Raw genomic sequence first — 11629 nt, 5'->3', positions numbered from 1 at the left:
TGTGTGTTATCTGCTCGACAATCAAACTGCCTTTATTCTGAAGACATGAACCAAACCCAGAGGAATCAAAGTGATGGCATCCACTGTCCGGAGGGAAAACACACACTCCTGCAGGTTGTGTGTCTGTGTGTGTTTGTGTCTGTGTGCAGATGTGTGGCTTTTCAGGAATATCTGTGTCACTATGTGGTTTGTTTGTGTGTGTGTGTGTAAGTCAACACGGTGGGTGACTTTTGTCTACCGCTGAAAAATGCTACAGGCTCAGAATAACTGAGGCCACAGTGAAGAAATGACGAAAGCAGCAATTAGAATCTGAGCACCGTGAAATCCTAATGCAATTACACACACTTGTTTCTGCAGAAAACAACAAGAGGATTAAAGTCTAAATGACTCATTTGCAAAGACAAGCAATAAAACAGTCCTCAGCCGTGTTCTGTGAGTTTCAGGGCATATAATGCAAAGTTCGTCATGCATTATTAATGAGTCGCATATTAAAAATAATGTAAGTCCTCTCCATGCATCGGGGAAGGGATTTAACTCTTCACGTGTCTGGAGCGTCACGTGTTCCCGCAAAGGAGTAAAACAACAAAAAATAACAGTTTATTTACTTGATGCAATGGAAGATAATGATAACTTTCTTCTTTTTTTTACAACCTTTTACATTTGCAGGTCCAACATCTTCAAAATCTAATAGACAAAACAATAATTATATAAATAGAGGTTTTCATCTGTATTTGTTTGTTTGTTTGTTTGGATGTTTTCTCCACATTTACATTGATTTCTCAGAGAATGATTCATGGATCTTCATGAAAACAATTATTTAAGTTTAGAGGACCGATATTTATGAGTGTGTGAAATATGATTCAGATCAAAATAAAAGCCAGGGCCTAGTGAACCAGGTTTCCCCCAGAGGACAGTCGAGTCAGTCACAATACGGTCGCCTGCTCCTCTGCTCTACCTGTAAATAATTCCAACGTCTCATCTCTGTCACATCAAATATTTAAGTGTCTCCCTGAGTAATACAGTTTGGATTGATTAGAGGACGTGCCCCCGCGTTTGGACGCACTGGAGCCGGATGAAACCAATAAGAGAGATAATTAAAGGAAGAGGGATGCACTGGCGTCTCTGTGTTGGCATTTTCTATTTAACAGATTTACAATCAAAGGGCAGGCGTTCAATTTAACTCAGACTAGACCACAAACAGCTTTCATATCAGCGGGGGGGGACAGCAAACCAATTAAATCCATGTAAATATCAGAGATTCTCCTCTGCTCGTCGTTATTAGACTCGGTCCATGTGTTCTGGGCAAAGTCACAAACTCCATTTCTTTAATTGTGACACTGGTTTCCACAAAGCACATACACGCCATCTAGTGGTCGCCTGTCAAGCTGCTTCAGTCCACTGACTAACAAAGTGAGTGAGAGAAGAGTCAGGTCAGGATGAATGTGCAAAGGACCCATCAAGGCTGCATTGAAACCAAACCAGCCTGGTACATTTAGGTGGAGCGAGTTTAAGCCCGGAGCCATTAGCCTGTGTCCTCCCTGGGTTTCCTTCTGACTGCGTTCCCACAACTTCCATAGAAACGTTTTCCCCTGGAGTCCAAAACCCATTTGAATCAAATTACAGACCAAAGTGCTGCACACGAGCAGCTGAGCGTTTAGCACGAGCCGGGGCTTCTGGGAGGGAGCGTTTGTGGGGCTCGCTGCTCGCCGCTGTTTGAGGCTCCTGTCAACGCGGCGCCTGTGGGAGGCTGGAGCGCTGGTGGAGGTTAAGAGTTGTCGACCCAAAGTACTTTTAAAAGTTTCACACAATTAGTACTCAAACAAATTAGGTCAGACAGAACAGACATGGTGCCGTGGTGTGATGTGATGTGTGATGGAGGAAGAGCTGCAGATACATCAGTAATAGATTTAGAAACATGTTGAACAAATAATGTGAATGAAAGAGAAAGATAAATGTTACCTGATAAATTATATGCAAATGACAACAGTTCTATATACTCTGGAAGGTCGTGGCTCGAGTACTGGATATTATCCAGTACATGTTACTTGTGTGCAAACAATATAAAAAAAGTATATCTGCTGTTCATACACGTGCACATTAAATGTTACATTTTTTTTATTTAAAGTTGGATTCCAATCAAATGATCTATAATAAAAATATATATATCATAAAGAGCAAATAGCTGCCGAGAATATGAATTCATAATTTTTCAAGCATTTTTGCTTGTTTATTTGTTTTGCTTTATTTTCTAACCCTTATTTCTGATTTAACTATTTGCACAGAAACCTAACAGAACATCATTGTCCCCTAAGAGCTCCACCAGTTAAAATGAACTGCCACCAACTGGGTTGTACTGGAAGCAGGTGGTGGAGAAGTTTACTCTTCTTCTTACAAAATGAGCCAAGGAATAACAACAGTAAGGAGAAAATACATATATACTATATTGTTATAAAACCAAAACATCGGGAGCACAGATAAAGAAATCCCTGTGCAGGTTTATTGGCTGTAAACATTCATGGTGTGTTGGTGAGTATCGAGGATCAGTGGTGAGATCACAGAGGTTTTGTCAGTTCTCATTTCCTCCATCAGAGAAAAGTTTGGAACATGCTAGTTTTCAGACTTTTTATCCAAGGAACATTCCTCCCTGGGAACTTGATCATCTTGTACAGATTTGAAAAACTCTCCCAACTGGAGAGTGGGAACCAGTGAGCAGTCCGCTGGTTCCCGTGAAGGCTCCAGAAAGAGGAGGAGCAGCGCTGGAAGACCTCGATGTTGACCGTGTGTTGACCCGGCGCCCATCGAGACACTCGCACCAGAATCACAGAAGAGGCAAAACCGCAGGTGTGAGGCGAGACGCCGTGGAACACCGACTCGTCCGGCCTCACAGACGCTCCCCTCTCCCAGACCATGCCGGCCCCCTCCGCCACCCCCATGCCGCTGATGCTGCACAGGGCCTGGAGGCAGACCTCCTCCAGCGGCCCCTTGTCGGGGAACCGAAGCAGGATGGCGACGAGCCGCGGCACCGCCCCTCGACGCAGCAGCAGCTCCTGCTGCTTCGCTGGGGGAGGAAATAATCATTCAGAGTTTGTTCACTTTACTTTTTATGTTTTATAAACGTCGGTATACGTGAAGTCAGTCTCAGCTGTCAATCAAAATGTATCACGCCATTTTTATAGCGTCAAATTACCACCATCTTTGAGAAAGAAAATACTTAACACAAACTTGTCCTATCTGCTAACATGGAGTAAGCAGGGTTTATGACCTATACCACAACCGACCACCAGGGGGCCAATCACTTTGGCTTCACCATGGCGTCAATCTTTATGTACAGTCTGTGGTTTGTTTCCAATCCCCCTGTTACTGCCCCCTGCCAGTAAGGGCTGTAACTGCAACGTGCCTAGTGCTAGCCTCGTTGCGATACGATGATATTTGCTACTGGGTTCCTTCACTTACAGCTGTCGTACGACATGCGTGCGATGGCCCTCGCGGCGTGAAGGAGCAGCTCCTGGTCCGTGCTGGTCAACACCGACAGCAGAGCCGTCACCAGGCCCGCGTCGCCAAAACCTTTACGAACCACAGCTGGAGGGAAACAGAACGAAAGTTACTGAGTAAAACCAGTAAGAAACCGGGTTTGTACGTGAATCTGGAGAAGTCACTCACATTCCTTGGCGAGTTCGGACACTAGTTTTGCCGTCAGCAGAGTGAGGGGCCCTCGGCTCCTCAGAGACAGAGCCAGGATCGGCAGGATCCCGCTCACCACCACCTGCTCAGCAGCGCCCTTCTCTGGACACAAGTGGAGTTAAATGCAAGTGTTAGCAGCTATAGTTCCTGAATGATTTGTTGCTTTAATGTTTGCAATGAACGTCTCTGGATTTAAACTTTAAGTGTTTTCCGTCTTTCCTCTCGTTGATGGCTGTGACCGGTGTTTACCTCTTCTGCCTCCAGCTCCCTGTTGCTCTCTCGCTGGGAGACACAAATACAGTTTAACGTCGGCCGCGGACTTACAACTGTCACACACCTGATCCCTTCACAGAACCCCCCCCCCCCCCCCCGCTCCCCTCCACCGTGGGTTTTCTACACGTTTCTTCATACAGACCGAGCAGCCACGATAGAGGTGCTACCACCAGGCGTGGGAGGCACGATGTCTGAAGGTACACCGGTGTGAAATCACATAAATATGTAAATTGCATGCAGCGGCATTGCTGTGTAAATTTTTTTGCAATTCATATCTTATGAGCTGACGGGTTGTGACACAGAAAATAACCCTGAGAACTCCTGGTTACAGCAGCGAGCCTGTGACGGGTTGTGTTACATCTCACGTTGTCTCGAAGGTGTGTGTCCCCGCTGAGGCCTGAAGGATCCCACAGCTCATCATACATTTGTGTTAGAGTGAAAATCAGTGTAGATGAACTCACTTCCCTCCTTGATGTCGGCCAGCACTGTGTTCAGGTGTGGTTTCAGTTCATGCTCGATCGGCTCCAGACCAAGAACCCTGATGGTTCCTAATGCGTTGTTCAGGTTGTCTGTGTCGAGATGAGAGATCAAATAAACTGAGACATATTAAAGGCATCAAACCATTTACCAGTTACCATATACGACATGAAAACACTGGATGTACGATCTATAGACGGAATATAAAGACAGATGAGGTGACAGCTCCCCAAGAGAGGCCTGTAAGCGCCCCCTGCTGGCTGGCTGCAGTATAGGTCATAACCACCCCCTCCTTCATGTTGGTGGATGGGACATGGACCAAACTAAAAGGTCAAAGTACATGTTGATGTTTCTGATAAGTCTGGTTTTAAGTAGTTATTTGATGCTGTAGATATATGGGTAAAACCTTGTGATTGACAGCTGAGACTGACTGGAAAGTGATCGAATGACATCATCGGGGCAAGATGGCTGCTTTTGGCTTCAGTTCTTGATACTGGGAGGAAGTGGAAACATGTCCTCCATCTTTATTTACAGTCTGTGGTATTAATGCTCCCACTCTGGGACGTCAGTAAAAGACATTTCTTGTCTCCCCGGTTTTTGTCACTTCTCTCCAGCGTCTAGTTCTTATACTTTCTCCATTAAAATTGAGACTTACACTACATTTTCAGTTGGACTAAATAATAACTGAGAACAGAGTATAATAAAAAGAACGTGAACTAAGATGCACTGTGTTCCTTCATGTGGAAACATCCAGATGTCGGCTCCCTCTGGATTAGACCTGAGCTGCTCCTGACGGGTTGTTGGTCTTTGTGGTGCAAAAGAAAACACGATTAAAGTGCTGCCGACACGCCAGCAGCTGTGTGAGTGTGTACTTACAGCAGCGGCTGCTTTGCCAACATGCTTAAGCACCGTCAGTGACAACATGGTGATGTGCAGCAGTGCTGTGCTTCAATTTCCTAATCAGGCTGAAGGGAATTGTACCAGTACTGCAGGTATTTTCTTTTAAATTAGAAACTATGATTGTTATGGCTCCAGATGAAAAGTTATTCATATCCAGTAGTAGAGATACAACCTCACGGTGCTGCAGGAAAACGTCAGGTCACCACAAACGTCTGCATGAACTTATATGATAATCATCCGTCCCTGGATGGAGCCACTGATGATTCACTATTTACCAGTTGCCTGATCCGAGGTTAATTCTGAAATCGGTTCAATTAAATTTAAACACCAGTGGAAATAAATCAAATTCATGGTCACATTTTCCCTGATGCTCTGTCAACAATAAATCCTCCCGTTGCCAAACCAGTTCTCTTATGAGTGAGTGGACATTGAATGAACTAACACAGGGTGACACAGTGAGGAGTCGTGTGGTCGGTGTTTCTCCAGATGCATGAAGCAGGTGGAGAAACATATTGAAGCTCTAAGTTGGAGTCCGGTCAATTTATCAGTTTGTCGCTAAAAATCTGTCCTTTACAGACATTTCAGTGTCGGCATCAGAATTTCCTTATATGAAAACTTTGGCTTTACATTAAAACAATCTTGTTCACTTATTGGATTCAAGTTATGATACAGTGTGTGGTTAAACCAGGGTGGGTCGCCCTCTAACCAGAAGGTTGGTGGTTTGATTCTAGTCTTCCCCATTCCGCATGCCGAGGCGTCCTTGGGCAAGATACTTGTGACAGGTGTCATTATTTAGATTATTACTATCATTATTATCGTAATCATTATCTTGAGACTTTTCTGAATTTAAGTGATAATTCAAGATCCAGTGATGTGAACGTTTCAAGAAGAATTTGTATGTATAATAGAAATGAATTCAAAACAGCAGCTGTGTGGATGGTGGTTAAAACTATTGAAATATTAAAAAAACTAATATATTAACACATCAGACATATTGTCAAATTGGCTCCTTAAGGATTCATGGAAATCAAAGTAAACTGTGCAGCTACAAATCTGTGTATGATGAACAAGAGTAAAAGTATAATTATGTGAAGATGAAGCAAAGTGTGTCCTGAATGAAGATGTTAGGTGTCACATGATCTGATGACCATGTCCCGGTCGTGGCGGTGCTGAACTCACCGTTGCAGCTGACCGTGCACGGCTTCAGTCCACTGGACCTGCTCGTGTCCGTCTGTGGACGAGAGCAGCTGTAGGTGGGAGGCACGTTGCTGTGACCCATCCTGCTCCACGCTGTCGTGTCTGAGCAGCTGAAACCTTCTCACGTCCACATCTTCACGCAAAACACATCTTCGTGCATCCTCCTGTTGGATTTGTTCTTTGGAGATTTCTAATCAGCTGGAGAAAACTGCTCTAAGTAATATAATAATAAATAAAAGTATCTGTTTTCATTCAGCACGCCTTCCTTCCTTATTCTCCAGCTGGCTCTCAGGGTTAATACCGAGAAGATCCTCAGTAAAGCTGCTGACGGATTTATAGCACACTCCCCCCCACCACCCTGTGTGTGTCTGTGAAGTAAAGGTATTAGCACTTGGCTGACTCTTCTGGGTTCATACCAAAAGCTCCCACAATGCCTTTCAGCCAAAACAACACACACACAGGTGGGCATCAGGTTTCTGCCCACATGTAAACATATGACTGAAGGTTTTTCATCCTGATCATTTCTTTTTCCAAGTTGGACTTTGTTCTCTTAAAACAACCAAGCAACAGGATTCGTTAATAATTACATATTCTTGCTTGTCTTCTCATCAGAGAAAAACAAATGCTCTGATGATCTGATGCAAACTGTTTGTCTATTCATCAACAGCTGCAAGTTTACTGTTTCATTGTGAAACTTCACCTGATGTCAGCTGGGACTGTTACCAGCTCCTCGACACGTTCATCTGATGTGATGTTCCCTGAAGTGCCCACGAGAGGGAGCTGTTGGGAAACAAATAGAAAACCTGTGGCTTCTTGATCAGAGAAATAGAAATGACAGGAGACCCGAGCGTTAATGATCTGTAACAGGGAAGGTTTCTGATCATAGTGTTTTCATGTAAGGAGACATTATGGTTTTAATAAACAGAAGAGCCCGACCCATAGTCAAATATACCCGAGTACTGAAGATACTTTTCTTTAAATTTCAATGATTCCAAAGACGTCATTATCTAACCCTTAAAACAAAGAAATGTAAATGAGGTGAGATAGTTTTTAATTTAATATAATAAATAAAAAGAAAACACAAATACAACCTAATATATAGAATTTTAACTTAGAAAATAATTTTAGCATATATATCTGAGATCGGCTCATATCAGATTTTATTTTAAAAATGTCTCTTATTCTTTTTTTGTCTCAGGGGTCAACAGATTCAAACCGAGTTCGATCTGTGAAATCTTTTTCTCATAAGAAACGATTCACAAAGTTATGAAAATTAAATCTTCATATTTTACTCCAGTAAAAACAGACAGACATTATTTTCATCACTCTAGTACAGAATAACAGCACAGGAAATCTAAACAATAAATAAAAGAGTGTAACAGGAGACGTTGTACTGGCAAAACAATAATAAAAATCAAGACCTCGGATATAGTTAACTGTGAACTGTACTTGTGCATGAACAAACTCTTTACATTTTACATTCCTTGGTTTTTCTGTTCGCTAAAAAAATACCTAAGACAGAAAAATATAATGTGACAGGATTCAGTTTATACATCGAAATACATACAAACCCTACTAAAGAAACAGAGGAGTCACTTAATGAAACAGTTCGACATTTCAGGAAATGTGCTTTATCACATTTTTGCCAAATGTCAGATGAGAAGATGGAGATCAACCTCACATCTGTCACATGTCACAGCAGCTAGTTAGCTTAGCTTAGCAGAAAGACAAGAGATAGCCTGGCTCTTAGGAAACAAAACGGACTTAACACTTTATAAATCAAATGTTGAAACGTGAGCTTGTTACAGTCAAGAAACTTAAAACCTGCCTGTAAAACACTAGTTGCTGTTTTTATGCTTTGGTTTTTGTGACTGATTAGCAAGTTTCCATTATTATAATACAGGAAGAAACACAGCCAGGCCAAAAGAAAGTATTTTTTCTAATAATTCCAATTATTAATTAATTTGAAGTGACGCCAGTTGTTAGTAATTTAAATTGAATGTTATCTGCTTCCCTGTTTCCAGTCTTGCTGCTAAGTAAAGCTAACTCCCTGCTGCTGCCTCCAGCGGACTCCAACATGTGACATTATCTGTGTCCCAGTCCAGGGACGGCCTCCTTCACAGGCCAGAGACAGAGACAGTCCAGTCTACAGAGAATTTCAAGTCACCAGCTTGTCTCGCTCTTCCCAAGGCATCGTTAGCTACTTGGAGCTCAGCCACCGGCACACGATGAATCCTGGAGGAAGTTGGCCCGAGAAGGATCCACCTGTTGGAAATCCTTTGTTTTTTTAGGAATGAAAGGACACATTTAAATAGAAGGATGCAGGCCCCTGAATTGGGACACAGATTTTTGCACTGCGATGCTGAGCTCACTACAACTGTCCTCGTCTTCATGGGAACTCAATGAAGCTCAACTAGAGCCGACTGCCCACTGCTGTGTCTCTTTGAATGGGACTGCATTGGTCCCTTTGACCTGTGGTGTGACCAGTGGTCAAACAGTTCCAGCTGTGTTGAGCCCAGTGGAAACAGTCTCATATCCCACAGAAACCAGTGTGAGGACGTTGCCCTCCACGTTGTCTGGCTTGTACTGGTCTGCCGGTGTCTCCACTGGACCGACCGCCACGGGTTCCTGTCTTGTTTTCTTCCTGGCTTTGCCGCGCCCCTTTCCTTTGGAAATGACCTTCCCTTGGTCCTTGACCCCCCCAGTCACCTTGTGAGGCATCTCCACGTTATTTAAGTGGGTTTTACGGTGGCGCCTGCGGATACGGCGCATCGGCGGACCGGTGTCGACCGGGTCTGACGCCGCCGCACCAGACAAGATGCGGATCTGCTGCTCGATCACCATGAGGATCATGTCGAGTGCGACGTCCAGCATCCCCAGGCCGAGGCCGTGAGTCACGTTGTCAAACGCACCGCTGTTCATCGGATCCTTGAAACATTTCCTCATATCCTCGAGGTGATTCCTACAGGGGAAAAAGAGTGTGTTATTAATATTTTTTATCAAGAACAGGATTGAAAGCTCGAGGTTCACTGAGAACATACAGTACGTACTTGGTTTCAATCATTTTGGACCAGTGTTGAACTGTGTTGGTCTCTGGGATGAGCTGCTTCGCCATGTTGCTGTAATCAATGTAGTCCTGAGAGAAATCTTTCATATCTTCACACAAAGCCCTGGTGTCGCCTGAGAAAACACACTCATCAAAACACTGGCAGACTCTTGTACTTTTACTCCATGTTCTCAGATTAGTACACAAACACGTTACCTTCTGTGAGTTTGGAGAACGAGGAGGATACGGAGGTAGTTGTGCTTGGAGTGAGGCCGAGAACATTGAGTGACTCGAGAAGTGTTTTCTTGCTGGCCGGTCCTCTGCTGACACGAGTGTACGCTGCCAGCGAGCGCAGGGACATCTTCTCCGGGTCCTGCAGGCGCCGTTTGATTTCATCGTACGAGATGAGATACTTCCCTGAAATTGGAGAAACACGGGGGAAGACGTTAGTTTGTCAAACATTCAGGAGGTAAAGTCTTCAAACAACTGGGCACTTACGAGCTTTAGATCCCTTCATGTTCGGATCTAGGAGGGACGACACCTCTGCGAAGGGCATCTGGGTCCCAGACCCTGAATTGGTGCTGGGGTTCGGTGGCGTCTCCTGGTTCTGAGACACATCCTGGGCGTGGACGGGAGCAGAAACCTGCATCTGAGGCTGCATGTGAGGCAGCATGTTGTGCATCTCCATGTGGTTCTGATCGAGGGGAGCCTGGCCCTGCATTTGAGGGAGGACCAGCGTGTTCTCAGATAAACCCTGGAGGTCCATGCCCCCTTGTACCACGCTGCCGGCTTGGTCAGAGGGAACTTGGAAGATGCCCATTACTGGCTTCACCAATGCGTAAAGCAAGTTCCCCTGGGTGTCCACACCCACAACCCTGGTGGTTTGATCCATGGCTTTGCTGAGGTTTTAACCTTCAAGCTGAGAGAGGAGGCTCCAGAGGAGTAATGATCAGATCAGGTGGCCTCCGAGGCCCATGTGGTGTTACAGTACACCTTCCTCTTTTTAAAAGGGTTATGGTTAAAGCTGAGGGAGTGAGTGAGCTGACTGCTAACTTTCACACATTGAACCTGTCTTGGCTTTTTTACTTTCTCTGTAGAAAGATTAAACCACTCATGGCAGCACAAGAGCAGAGGTTTCAGTCTGAAAGAGAAAAGTCAAGAAAAATCCTGGTTAGAGTCCAAAGTTTAAGCTTTTCATGAAACTATAATAATTTGAAAATATATAATATATAAACAAGCGGAAACTCCGTCATCTAGCTATGTATTTTCTGATCGTACTATTCATTTTGAAAACAACTTATTTATTGTCTGTTTATTGTTATTGTTTTTATCGGCTATGTCTTTTGTGCGATCACTTCATCATTTGGTACAATACTGAATTATTTCCCATGATGCCTGTGGAGAAGAAATGTCTGTGATTGGTCAAGACGAGAAACTCTCAAATTAATATTAATAATTGAACCACCATATCAACTTTATGGCTTAAGTGATATAACTATACAAACTAATAACTTTAATTAAATTAAAAAAATGCAGCCTCGTCTCCAACTGTTGTTCAAAGTGTTTCATTCTCACTAATTAAAATCAATTAAAGACTTTTCAGTTTCTACAACATTTGATAACATTTGGAATCCATCATGGCCGCCGGCGGTTAAGGCTGTTCTGTCTGTGTTTCTGCAGCGGGCCTGAGACGCTGCTCGCCCCGGACACACGGCGGTTCTGGCCCGGAAGGGTCCGCCTGAGAGCCGCTCACCTCGGGTGCAACTGGTGCCGGGTCCCACTCACCGGAGCCGCCGCCTGGAGCCTCCTAACAGGACACTGATCCTAGAACGGTCCGCGACGACGCGAGCGACATTTTCCCTCCGTCTCCGCTTTGGTTCCGGCGGGTTGCAAATCAGCTCTGCGTGCACTTCCGCTCCGGAGCCGTAATCCCGACGCTCATTGGACGATCTACGCATCAGTCAAACATCCCATTGGACGAGAGGTTTATCAGTCGAGTGCGGGAGGCGGTACTTCCGGCTCAGGCTTTACCAAAGACAAAAGAATAACATTTCT

At 44.3% G+C, this 11629-nt stretch overlaps 2 protein-coding genes across 3 annotated transcripts; both read right to left on the bottom strand.

Annotated features, from left to right (window-relative positions):
* Positions 1 to 1144: 1144 nt before the first annotated feature.
* Positions 1145 to 6821, bottom strand: si:dkey-21e13.3 (uncharacterized protein LOC100150043 homolog). The gene is made up of 5 exons (XM_062378496.1): positions 6511 to 6821; positions 4416 to 4523; positions 3661 to 3783; positions 3454 to 3579; positions 1145 to 3058 (listed from the first exon to the last, which is right to left on the bottom strand). The coding sequence occupies exons 1-5, from the start codon at positions 6608 to 6610 to the stop codon at positions 2586 to 2588; spliced, it is 930 nt and encodes a 309-aa protein (XP_062234480.1). The 5' UTR covers positions 6611 to 6821; the 3' UTR covers positions 1145 to 2585.
* Positions 6822 to 7792: 971 nt separating this feature from the next.
* si:ch73-127m5.2 (uncharacterized protein LOC561202 homolog) lies at positions 7793 to 11532 on the bottom strand. Of its 2 annotated transcripts, none has more exons than XM_062378861.1 (5): positions 11328 to 11532; positions 10073 to 10715; positions 9791 to 9991; positions 9579 to 9708; positions 7793 to 9490 (listed from the first exon to the last, which is right to left on the bottom strand). In XM_062378861.1, the coding sequence occupies exons 2-5, from the start codon at positions 10464 to 10466 to the stop codon at positions 9019 to 9021; spliced, it is 1197 nt and encodes a 398-aa protein (XP_062234845.1). In that variant the 5' UTR covers positions 10467 to 10715; positions 11328 to 11532; the 3' UTR covers positions 7793 to 9018. The 2 variants fall into 2 exon arrangements, with proteins under 2 accessions (XP_062234845.1, XP_062234846.1); XM_062378862.1 differs by having other exon boundaries at positions 11360 to 11532.
* Between the last annotated feature and the right edge of the window lie 97 nt (positions 11533 to 11629).

Source organism: Platichthys flesus, chromosome 20 (assembly GCF_949316205.1).
Source record: "Platichthys flesus chromosome 20, fPlaFle2.1, whole genome shotgun sequence".
Taxonomy (NCBI): domain Eukaryota; kingdom Metazoa; phylum Chordata; class Actinopteri; order Pleuronectiformes; family Pleuronectidae; genus Platichthys; species Platichthys flesus.
Note: the sequence above shows the minus strand (reverse complement) of the source record. Positions and strands in the feature narration are given on the sequence as shown.